This window comes from Melospiza georgiana, chromosome 1 (genome assembly GCF_028018845.1).
Source record: "Melospiza georgiana isolate bMelGeo1 chromosome 1, bMelGeo1.pri, whole genome shotgun sequence".
Taxonomy (NCBI): domain Eukaryota; kingdom Metazoa; phylum Chordata; class Aves; order Passeriformes; family Passerellidae; genus Melospiza; species Melospiza georgiana.
Genome location: NC_080430.1, coordinates 121618933 through 121631544, shown reverse-complemented (window position 1 = coordinate 121631544; position 12612 = coordinate 121618933). Strand labels below are relative to the sequence as shown.

The following is a 12612-nucleotide window of genomic DNA, read 5'->3' as shown; positions in this document are numbered from 1 at the left end:
AGTGCCTGGCTATACAGTCACTTCCTTGACTTTAGCATCATCTCAGGAGTGGGTGTTGGTACATGCAAGTAGTGTAGTGGTCTGTAATGCTTCTTTTAAATTCCCAGCCCTCCTCCCAAGACATTTCTTGATTCATTCTCTTTAATATCTTGTTACCAATAGGTTAATGATCCTGCTATGAGGGGAGGCAATCTCTTTCCAAACCAGCTGCCTGGAATGGATATGATAAAGCAGGACGGAGATGCAGCACGGGTAAGAAAAGGGGTACAGGCACAGCAGAACTATGAATATACTGAGGCTGGAGTGGGTACTTTACCTTTTTACTTAGCAAGTTCCAAGTGCCCTGTATAATAGTAATTAATGTGAGGGAGGATTGCTTTATAGACACAGAGACAGAAGGACAGAGGGAGGGACAGACGGACGATGGACGGACTGACTGAGAGGGGCCGAGTGACGCGGGGGAGGCGCCACCTAGCGGCCCCTCCTCCTCGGTTCTCTGCTGTTAAAGAAGAGGAATTTGAGTAATAGGGGAAATTGGAAACATCTGTCTGAAAAGTTAATAACATGAGTGAAAATGAAGAATGTGAAAGTACCGAGGCAGAAGTAACCATACATATATATTTTATTGTATCCCTGTCTTTTTTGTATTCTTATATATTGAAAACTTCCCAAATGCCAGTTCTTCTCACATCTTCATCTTGCTCATATAAACATACAAATGTCAGTCTCCAAGAGTGGGGCATCTGTACATAAAGAGTCTCTTCTGCAGCCATTTCATGGCCACTTTGATTAATAAAAAGATGCAATGTATTCTGCTCTAGCAGAAGTTGTTATATACCAAGGCATTATTACAGAATCATAAATTGGTTTGGGTTGGAAGGGAACTTCAAGATACCTGGTTCCCCCCCCCCGCCATGGACAGGGCACCCTCTGCCATTAGACCAGCCTGCTCAAAGCCCCATCCAATACTTCCAGGGATGAGTCATCCACAACTTGTTTGGGCAGCCTGTGCCAGTGCCTCACCACATTCACAGTAATGAATTTCTTCTTATATCTAATCTTAACCTACTCTCTTTCAGTTTGAAGCCATTGCCCACTGTCCTGTCACTATATGCCACGGTAAAAGGTGGCTCTCCAACTCTCTTGTGGGCCTTTTTAGGTACAAGAGATGGTGGAGAGAAGTCAGGGTACAGGTGGAAAGAAATGAGTGGCATGACTTTTGGCAGGGAATCTCTGGGGTGTAAAATTATTATAGTGGTGTTGGTGCCATGATAATGAGAGGGACAGTAGCAATGCATAAGAGAAGCTCTGTTTCACCTGAAGAAAAACAACTTCTTCAAACATCCCAAATCATTTGGAAAGATACATCAGACTGCACTTGGTGATTTTACATTTATTCTACTAATGTACCTCTGACTGTCAATGAAAATGGAGTTTATATGCACTATAAATACTTTTCACTGAACTTTGAACTGTAATAGAGGTTAAACAGCTGCTTTTTCATGCAGCTGAGCCATAAACTACTCCTACAAAGCTGCTTTTTTTTTTTTAAGAAAGTTCGAGCTGTATAACTAATGGGCAACTTTCACATTACATAATTTTTTGCAAGTCGCTGGTATAGTGGGAGTGTTTATTTAGTATATCTCTGGAGATACTGTTTCCTAAATGTCCGCCCTGAAAATAAGGACATCTTTCGATTTTCACTTTTGTTTCCACTTCAAAAACCACTGACAGGGTCCCTGAGCCTCTCAGCATGTTAGAAAGAAGAGTCAAAGTTTAGTTTGTCCATATTAGTCAGGGCATGAGGGATGTGAGGGTGGTGTCTCTGTGCTGTGATGAAGGAAGGAGGAGCCACGATCAGGACTCGGTGCTGCTCACACCCAAGGAGCTCCAGCTGCACCAGCTAAACTGGGAATAGGAGATGCATAAAACGTAGGACCTTGCTTTCCTGCTTTGCAGGATAACTCTTGGCAGTGACTTTGTCAGTAAAGCTACATTTCTAGGCCTTGTGTGAGTGCAGAGGAAGCTGTGGTAAGGTCCAAAGCATAGTGTAGGCAGCTTCCAGAAGGCAGCCTAGCAGCATGCACGGGGACTGGTGAGAAAGCTGCCTAGCCAGCAGCACTGTCCCTGAGCAAACAGGGCCTTCCTCATGCGTGACAGGAAGCTGTGAGCAAAGAGCTGCTCCACAGCCCGAGCCACGGCATGGGAGTGAAAAGCAACCCCAGGGGAGGAGGAAGATGGGTTTGGCTGGGTTGACTCTCTGACCTGACTGACCACAGTACCCCATGGGAGAAGGCATTTAGAAGGAGAGGAAGACAGAAAGGCACAGATTGCAGCCACTGGAAGGAGTAGTCTTAAAACAGCTGTGAAAACCACATCCTGATGTTTTTGTGAATAAGAAAGAAGATAATCAACTCAGCTGAAGCCAGTTTGTACTATATTTGTGTAAAGACATCACAAGGGTATTAAGTATGAGGTAAAAGACATCTCTAGGGATCCATAGCTGAAGCTGGCTTTATTTCTTTATTCCCTTTTTCATTATGAGTCTTGGAAGGGAAAGTGAGCCAAGGCAGTTGTTTTCTTTGACAGGGATGCAGAACTGAGAGATTTTTGCACATATTCTGAGAATAAGACTTCTTTTAAACCCTATTGCTATGCCTTCAGGTGGAGTTCACAACAGGTGGATGATCTTGAGTTATTATAACATCCAGGATAATTGGAATGAATTAAGAATGCAGTGAAATCAAACCGCCACTGATATCAAAGGAACTAAATCACTGGTCAGTTGTATCAGCATACACAAGTAATAGTTTAGCTTTATAAATTCCAATTAAATTTCAGGTGTAAAGCATTACAGTAGTGCACAGTTGACAGCATCCCAGATCTCACTGACCTGTCCATCCTCACTATCCCAGCAGGAAGAATTCATTTGTTTTTCCCCCATTTCTCTTCTTTTGCAGAAATATTGCTGACCCTGAGGGTGGTTTGGTTGCTCCTTTCTTCAGCTGACTGGGCTGACGGCCCCAAACCCTTACCAGTTTGAAGAGCTGTATCTGTTTGTCTGTCCCCGCGGAGCTGCCGGCCCCGGCGGCTGCCTGCTGCCAACAGGACTCAGCCCTGCCTTCCCGAGGGGAGCCGGGGGCGTTGCCCAAGAGCAGCCTCTTCTTTGACAGTCTGGAGCTAACGTACAGACATTGCTCAGTCTGTTCACTGCATTCACCTTAGTGCAACTTAGATCTCTCCTGCAAAGTAAATGTTGACAGGCAATTTTCATAAACCATGTCAGATTGAATGTATTTAAATGTATGTATTTAAGGAAAAACAACCATGCTCTCGTTCTGTTTCTGTTTAGTTCTAGACCTTGGGGTTTTTTTGCTTTGTTTTCCCTGGCTTACACAGTCTGGTGCAAAGGATTCAGTTCTGTCTGAAAACTGGTGTTTTTGACTAAGGCCTGCATTTTGGGGCGGAGAGGAGGCATGGAGGAGGGCATAAAAGCAACGTCTGGTACATTTAGAGACCTCCAACAAGCATGTTCCACTGACAGCAAGTCAGAGAAGATCAACTGATGCAGAAAACTATACAGACCAATTTTGAATGGGGTTAAAGTTGTGAAACAGATGAAAATTACCCTGTGAGAGGGCTGTTTATAAGGGGTGATTTGGTTGGGTTTTGTGGTAGTGTTTATGATGCAAGTCATTAATCCAAACATACAAGTTGGTTACATTCTCATTTAATTAAATTCCTAACAGTCAGCAAATCTGGTTTTTTTTTAACCCAGCTCTCCTGACCTCTGTCATCTTACTCTTTCTAGTAGAATTAAAAAACAGGTTACTCCGTTATTTCCTTAGGTGTGTTTCCAGCAATCTGCACAGCCGGTTACTGGATGCCGAACAGCAGAGTTCAATGGTAATGCATGTAATGATTATGGTAGTGGCAGAATTGGTGCATAATATCAAAGATACCTGCTTTAAAGCATGATAATTTCTGGTTCCCATTCCCTTAGCTGGGAAAATAACAATTCCTGTAATACCTATAGCAGATATCACTACAGACTTCACCACTATCATGTTTCTGATTATTTTAAAGCAGTGTGGACTACGAAGACATTTTGTAAGGTACATAAAATCCAGTTTATATGTAAACAAGCAATAATTTAAGTTGAAAACTTAAGTGTTTTACTTGTATAATTTTTGTGAGATATACATGTTGTGAAGTTGATTCCAAATGAGGTACTTCAGTATTAAATTAGATATCTTCTTAGCCGTGTGTGTCTCCTGGAAAAGTGTTTTGTAAAGGATCACAATGCCTTGATTAGACCTAATTTGTAGGCTTGAGACTTCTCATTTTCTAAGCCTTGTGATTCTGCTCATAATACCATTTAATTAACCTATATTATATGCAGCCACTGTAGGAACCAGTTCTTGATTTTTGTATGTTTATATCCTTTCGTAACAAATCTTAGAAAAACTGTTACTAAGCAGGCCACTGTTAAGGCGTGTTGGTTTTTTTCCTTGCCCACTGTGGTTTGAATAATCTTTTACTATACATCACTTTCTGAGGACTTGGAATATTAGAAATTGATGAGTTTGACCTGTTTTCTTTCTGCTGATTCCTAATTGTTTAGGAATAGTATTCCCTAATTTAGTGCTCCCACTGAGACTCTCCAAACCGTGAGCCCATTTGCTCCCCTTCCATCTTTCCCTGTGGAGGACTGGAGAGGGGAATTGGAGGCACGGAAGGTAAAGATCATGGGTTGAGATAAGAACAATTTACTGAAAACAGCAATGAGATAAGAAAACAGTAACAACTTCAGTACTAGTGACAGAGGGTACAAGAAAGAGACAGACGGAAACTCACGACATGCCCGATGCTCCCTCCGCCACTGCGCTGATCCAGAAGAGAGCCCTTCTCCTGGGAAGAGACTCCCTTCCCCACCCCGGGAATGATGTGAGGTGTTATAGGATAACCTCTGGGTCCTAGCCATGCCCTCTCCTGGCTTCTGCAAAAGTTAACCCTATCCTGGCCGGAACCAGGACACTAATCGACAAACTTTCTAACCTGAACGCAAATTTTTTGATTAAATGTAAAATGCAATGCATTTTATAATATCTCATCAGCCCTGCCTTTTGGGATTGAAAAGTTTGTCTTGTTGTCATTTAATTTGTTTTGGTATTCAGGTGGGAGTTCAAATAAAATAGCAGCTATTCTATGTTAAGGCTGAGGAAAATATGACAAAGGCTGGCTGTGTCTGTGTTTGTCCTTAAAGAAGACAGTGCCACCATTTTGGAGAAGCAAGACGTTTTCAGCTGTCACCATTCTGTTGCAGAACTCAAACAGAATGCTTAGTCAGCTGAGCCATTCTTTGACCTGCTGATGGGACATAATAACCATCAGTCCTAACCTCCACAGCCTCATTACTACAACATTGGTCTTGAACTTGCATTATGTATCTGACAAAAAAATTACTTATATACGAAATGTATAATTTTGAAGGAATTAATTTCATGCACCACAAAGTGTAAATGAGTCTAAAAATAATTTTGTTGCTATTCCATTCATTTTTGGTTCTTAACCATAACCTCTGCAGATAGATTATTCTTTTTCACAGTGGAAAAAAATAGTTTAAATTTGTCCCATTTCACAACAGATCTGCAAACCCTTATCTGTAGTGATTATGATACTTCATCATCCATTGCCATTTTGAAAGAAAGGAGATTGTACCTATCACTTTGGGTCCGTTTGGGTTCATTGTGACTTTTGTCGTCTTCTAAGTAATGAAAGAGAAAAGTGAGTGAAGGAATCTTCTGATCATATTGATCACTATAGAAACAAAAAAGCCAAATCAATTCCCTTCATTATCAGTATTTTTCATCCTGTATACAGTAAATTTGTCGGAGAAAGTACTTGGATTTTGTTTTAAGAGAACAATTAATCAGTGTTCTATTTACATAATTAAATGTGAAAGGCGCATAATGTGAAAAATAAGCATATATACATGGTCGTACGACCCGTTTAAGTGTTCATGTAATGTGGTGAGTTTAAAAAGTGAAGTGAGCTGTTTTGCTACAAGGAGTTAATTTGTACTCAATCCTTAAAATATTGTCCCACACCGGTATCCCTTTGGGCCTGTATTAATTAAAAGCAATGTTTTTGCAGTTTATACAATACATTTTTTAATCTTTGTTTAAAAGCGGAATTCATATGGGCTTAACAGACGAAATGGGTGGCACAGCTCCACTTGCAGAACCCAAAGATACACAATCAGTTTTGAAATGCAACTTAAGCCATTAATTGTTGGTGTGAATTTAAAAGTTTTCTAGTATTTGTATGGTAGTATGCTGCCTAAGAGCAAAAGCATTCTCTGCACAAAAGAAAATTTACTGTAGTGGCTTTGATTTTAATTAGAATTTTCTCCCTGGTGTTTCTTTGTAGACTAAAACAAAATCTTTTAAGTTTCTTACTACAGGTAAAAGCTATGTGCAAGAACCTCAAAATGCTAAAATCTAGCATAATGCCTTAGATCTGTTTTTAAGTCTTGTATATTCCTACATAGCTGTCTGATGTATTATATTTGTATAGTGAATTGTGTACAATTTTGGAATAAGTGCATCATCACTTAATCTTTATGTTGTTCAATAGAGATGATGGACACATTTCTTCAAACATTTACTGTCATTTAATTTTTTTCCCTTTATGTCATTTGTGGGTTTTATTTGTACAGTTCATCATGAAGTTGCATCTGAGATGTGTGTATATGAAAAGATTATACAAGGGTAAAATTAAGCAATATATAAACTATGGTTCTTCAGGAGAAAGCTTACAGTGTTTCAGGTTGTGATTTATTTTCAAAAACGGAGTTGACTCTGAACATCACTTTGTTCACCTGCATTGATGTTTGTATTTCTAGTGTTAGCAGTTTATGCAAAGGTAGATATATTCAGAGAAATTTTAAATACATTTATGCAAGTTAATATTGCTTTGCTGATGCTATTTGCTTATTTGATGTTAAATAATGCTATTGTAAATAAAGAATTCTGTTGTTATTGCATCATTTAATAAATTTTAATGCCTTCGGGTTTTACATGGCTTTAGAGATTTCAACAGGTTTCTGTTGTGTCTTCATTTGTTCATAGAAGGCTGTAAGAAATAGCACTAAAGCACTGGAGGGTAGATGGATTGGTAGGTTTTAAAAAAGCAGCAGGCATTGGTAATGAATTGAAATTCCAGCTAGTTGTTACTTGCAAGTCGTTTTCAGGGCTGCATTGACTGAAAATGTTTATCACCTGGCTTAATGTGAGAACAGTTCATTATGAGTACTTTTTTTTTTATCAGTCAGGATGAAATGGGCATCTTTCGTGGCAGTGTCAGCAGAGGCTGACCTCAGATGTGAAGATGATAAGAGTTACAGGTTTGTTCTCCTTGCCATGCCAAATGGTGGATTTAAGACAGTTGAAAAGGTTTGATTGGTCAATTAAAAAAAAAAAAAAAAAGAGCTACAAGAATGCTTGTGCTTGTAGCATTCCAGAATGTACAATGTAAAGAATTATTTTATCTTGTCTCTGGGAAATGGATGAGGCAGAAAAACTACTTATATTAAAAATTTTAGAAATTAAAGTTATTTTAAAGACTTTCAAACACCTGTAGCCTTTTGCCGTTCCTACCGAAACAAGGCTTATCCTGCAGTTCTCTTATTTTCAGCAAAATCAGGGTGAGATGAGGAAACTAATGCAAGGAAAGGAAGTTTCTTCCCAATGTGAAGTCAGAAGCAAGCAGAAAAAACATCCATGTAGTAAGAGGCAAAATGTTTCCAATGGGAACCTTGCCTTTAGACATTCTTATAGTTAATTAATATTGAAAAGAAGATACAAAAGTTTTAGCTAAGACTCCTGGCTTTAAAATATGATGAGCTAATGAAGACCTCTGATGTAACTGGCTTTGTGAAAGAGAAGTGCTGCCTTTTACTTTCTAGATCAAGCTCTGTTGTCAGAGACCAGTGCATGTGACATACGGACAAGTTCTTCTAACCTGATATCATGACCAGAGAAAAAGTGACTCTGCCTTTTGAAGGTCCTTCTCATGGTAAACTGTGCCTTGAGTCTCGCAGACTGGACTTTTCACACAATAGAACGGGTGCCTGGCAGCTGTGAATTGTTCCCCAGCTTGTTGCTCACCACTCACAGTTCTTTATGTGTTGTTCCAGAGTAAAAGGAGGGCTGCATGTCGTGTGTGCTTGGGCTTTGGCCTGTGGCAAGGGCAGAGAGCAGCCAGGGGTATCAGCCCTCTGCCTGTGGGGCTGGGAAATGTGGAGATAGAGATGCCAAGTGCAGCCTGAGTGGGGCCTCTTGACTCACACCCTGTCTCCTGGAAGAGCGATCACAGGGAAACCTTCCTGATGGATTTGTTCTTGTCCTCAAGAAAGCAGAACTCAGAGCAGCCTTGAGTGATTCTGTTGGCCATGTGCTTGTAGTGAGTATGTATGACTTGTGTAATATCACCTTTTTGAAATCTCTGCTGGCACTGAATTCCAGCTTTTAACACAGGTCAGTCCAGAGCCACAGTAAGAGGTCCTACTCTAAAATCAGCCAAAAGAAGGAAGAATGAACACAAATTGATGAAGTCCTTTGGAGATGTAGGTCAGGAAAGGTCCAAGTTGGAATTAGTGTGAGTGAACCTGTCTGAACAGTGGTCCTTCAGAGCTGGGCATTGAGCTCTTTGCCACTTCAGGACAGGTTCTTGGGATGTCTCATCTGAAGAAGAAACCACACCAAGAGTTAAAGACTCAGGTGGTGTGATGGACCCCATTAAACCATCTCAGACAGGTTCTAGTCTGAGCCTCCTTTGTTACTGCTGCTCATGACTCCAGCCTCAGCCAGCATGGTGGGCTTAAGCCAGATGTTGTGACCAGGAGGAAGCCCTTGTATATCTTGTTTCTTCTCTTCAGTCTCTCGTTCTGTATACTTACCTTGGGGATGAAGAAAACCACACTTGATTGCATTACAGGGTTTATGTTTAAGGAGCATTTTGGAGTGCAGAAGCTGTAATTCCCCAGTTTCAGTGGGTTGTATTCTTCAGTTTGTGTGAGGAGGATGGCAAAAGAAAAACAGAATCTCTGATCCGAAGTTTGAGAGACACACAGGAGGAAAAAAAAAATTAAGATCAAGTAGAGGATCTTAAAGGACAGTTAGAGAAACATTTTTTGGTGGCTGAAACAGAACATTCTGCCTGAAAGGGTGAAATCTGACAACTGTACCCTGGAGTATGACCAGAATGTGGTGGAGTGCTCAAGGGACAATTGTGTGAGTGCTCAGGTTTGGTGCATCCAGCTGCACCAGCCAGCAAGTAAAGGACCTGAAAAGCTCAGTGTGAGGGCTGGGACTGTGGGCAGGGATACTGGGCAGGCAGAAGGGCTGTGCCCAGAGCAAGGCCACCCATGAATCAGTGTTTGTGAGCCTAGAGAGGGAGGGCATGATTTGCTTTCATCAGTGAACATAGAGCTCTCCCAATTAAAGAAGAGGTGGAAACTTAGCTGTGTTTATGTCTTACATAGGTACCACAAGTGGATGCAGTTGAGGTTAACACCTTGTTCGTGGCAATCTGTGTGACTGAACGTGTCAGTGTCCTCTGTATGCATCCTGTGTCTGTGTGTCTGTGGCATTTGTGCTCAGCTTTGCTGCTGGGTGAACATGGCTGCTGTCATTAGACAAATGCTGCCATGGTTGTTACACACAAGGGAGGGTGGGCAGGAAAACCCAGTGTCAGCCAGTGTGATTGTCATTGTGTCCAAGGATGCTCAGATAACTCCCTGCTCCAATGGGATGAATGTTCTGTTACTTCTCCAACCCCAAGGAGCTGGAATCCTTCTGTGGGTCCTTAAAATTTCTGGCTTTAAGAACAGCAGCAGTTTGGGTGCAGGAGACCGGCCAAGTGATAGTTTGAATGCTATCCAATTGGTGTTTCCTCCACCTCCCCTGAAATTAGGCACTAAAGGCAGAAACACTCAATGATGAAAGGGTGGCTCTGTGCAAAGAAAGGAGCTGAGAGAGCATTCAGACCCTTCTTCCACCAGACAGCCAGAGGTAAAGCTCATTCACACAGCAGCAGGAACCTTGCTTGGAATGTGTCAGCTCCTACTGAATATGCTCTGAACTACTCAACCACCACTCACTGAGACTTCATTTAAGAATGAAGAAGGTAGCAAAGACTGGGGAAACTGAGACACTCACCCAGTCCCATACAACTGCTAGGGAGGTAAAGCTGCTCCATCTTCTGTAATCTGCCCAGGAATTTCTCCCTAGGAGATATTCCTGCAAAGACAGAGGAGGAAACGTAGGAAAACTCTCCAATTGCTTGAAAAATGTTTCTCCTATCCAAGTTTCAGGCTATACTTCACTTTATCACTTCATTCTACAACTACTCAGGATGCTGGAAGGTCCCACAGTGATCCTGACTGGAGTAACTTATTCAGCTCCCTGCAAACTGTTGGCAAAGTGTCTTTAAAACACAAGAACAACAGATATTCCTGCCTTTGCTTGCGTGTTTACTCAGTGGCACACTCCAACAAAGGGAACAGGACTGCATCACTATGACAGGATTGGTTTGATCCAAATTTTAGACTGGCTTCCCCACCTCTTTCTTGTGCATATATTTTTCAGTTAATTCTCTATTCTCAGTGTACTTGGAATGAGTTGAGAGCAATTAATTACTTTTGTGAAATCAAAGAGCAAATGGTATCACCATTAAAATGTTGCTGTATCTAAAGATACAGCTAGTACAGGAAAAGAAAAGTTGAATCACCTTAATTTTGTTTTCCCCTTTTTTTAATAGTCTACCAGCAGATTCAGTTGCTCTTATGCTACCTATCCTCTTCTATAGCCATAGCAATAAACTGTTTCTGCTCTAACCTCATCTAAATTGCAATTCAGGTTATTTCCATGACAGCATCTAGTGCCATTGCTGGCATTCCCATGTCCATGCTGCAGCTGAGTATCAGTGTAGGTGCTGGGCCACGTGGAAGATGAGCATCAGGGAGTGCTGTGGCACTGTAGTCTTTGGGGGATTGCAGGGATGCTCACAGGTGTAACTTGTGTGTTTGGGAATGTGTAGGAGGCAGGCTGCTTTAAACCTGGAGAAAGGGAGATGTAGAGTGGATGTAAGACTGATGAAGAACTCACTGTGTCCAAACTGAGGTGACAATGCTATGCAAGCAGCCTGCAGGGATGTCCCTTGGTGCTTGTTTTAATTATACATCCCCACATCAGTGCAAAGAGGGAATACACTCTTAAAATCCTGCAGCAGGGAAGGGAGGCTAATAGACTTCTCTGATTACTTTGTAATAAGACATAAAATCAGGGAAGGGAGGCCCTCTAGGCTGGGGCTGCCCACAGTACTGACTGGACTGTTGGGGGTGCATCTGCAAGGCTGCCCTTCTGCTTGCCCCACGTCTCTCCCCGAGGTCATGACTTTTTTAATGCACTAAATGCCTTTAACCTCTTAGAGGATGTTAAAGCATCTAAAGATTAATCTGCAATATAGTGGCAACAGTGCTTCAAGGCTTTTCCTCCTCTGGACTCTGTGTCATCAGGCTTCTAGAAAAAGGAAACCTTTTGTTTCTGGTTGTGTCTACAATTTAATCAATGATGTCACTTTTAAAATTTCATGTTGTGCTTACTTGACTTCATTTCTCCTGAATTTCTAATGTGATCATGTCTCCTCTAGTCCCTCTTCCTTTGCTGTGATACCTGGACACAGCATTGTCAAAAGATTTCAGATTCACTGGCAACACTTAAATTCTAAATATAACTCAAACTTTTCTGTGCAATCAGAGCTCAAAGACTTATTCCTGTAAATCAGCTTAATGCTGGTACTACTTTTATGCTACTGATGCATCAATAAAGTTGTGTTAAAATGCCTGGCTGAAACTGTTTCCTAAAGCACTATAGCATCAATTCTGTTTTACAAATAACAGAGGTTTGGCACAAAGCATAGAAAATTAGAAAAAAAAATTAAAACTGAAAAGACAACTGAAAAATCAGGCCATTTAAGCTAAGGGACTATCTCAAGCAAGTTTTATAAGGCTTCATTCCTACTTTCTCCATAAGATTTGTACATATTAGCTTCCCTGCTGTACTTAATACTTTTGTCTTGCAGAGGTTGGGATGGAGGAGGAGGTTGTAGGTAGAAAAATTAGCCCAATATGTTTAATGCCGACTACAGAAATGTTTCTGTTCAACTCTGGGGACAGAGATGTGTTGGACTGGCTGTGGAAGGGATCTTGGCAGCTGAGGGAGACTGGATCAGCTCTGTCTCTCTCCAGTGGGGTTGTGTGCTTATGTTTGCTGTCTAAGTGTTTATGTCCTGAGTGCAAAAATAAAGGGAGATTGTAAATGAAAGACTGTAGTAAGTAGGGATTGCAGTGCCTGAAGGAATGAGGGCTGAACACCCTCGTTGCCCCGGGCAGCCAGTGATTCTTTCTCAAACTCTCTATTTCAGAGCACTTAATTCAGGCCAGATAAGAAATCAGGATTGAAAGGATGGCTTCACCTCTGGTCAAGTGCAGGCAGTCTGGAGCTGCTTCAAGTGCTTCCTAACCCATCCTTCTTTGGGATGAAGACA

General features: G+C 41.4%; 1 protein-coding gene across 5 annotated transcripts in view; it reads left to right on the top strand.

The window, feature by feature from the left end:
• Positions 1-7101, top strand: part of NCOA2 (nuclear receptor coactivator 2) — a 188672-nt gene extending 181571 nt beyond the window's left edge. For all 5 annotated transcript variants that reach the window (XM_058021410.1, XM_058021401.1, XM_058021420.1 and 2 more), the window contains 2 exons: positions 163-252; positions 2961-7101. In XM_058021410.1, the coding sequence (XP_057877393.1) occupies positions 163-252; positions 2961-2972 (102 nt within the window). In that variant the 3' untranslated portion in view covers positions 2973-7101. The remainder of the gene's footprint in view (positions 1-162; positions 253-2960) is intronic.
• Positions 7102-12612: the final 5511 nt, after the last annotated feature.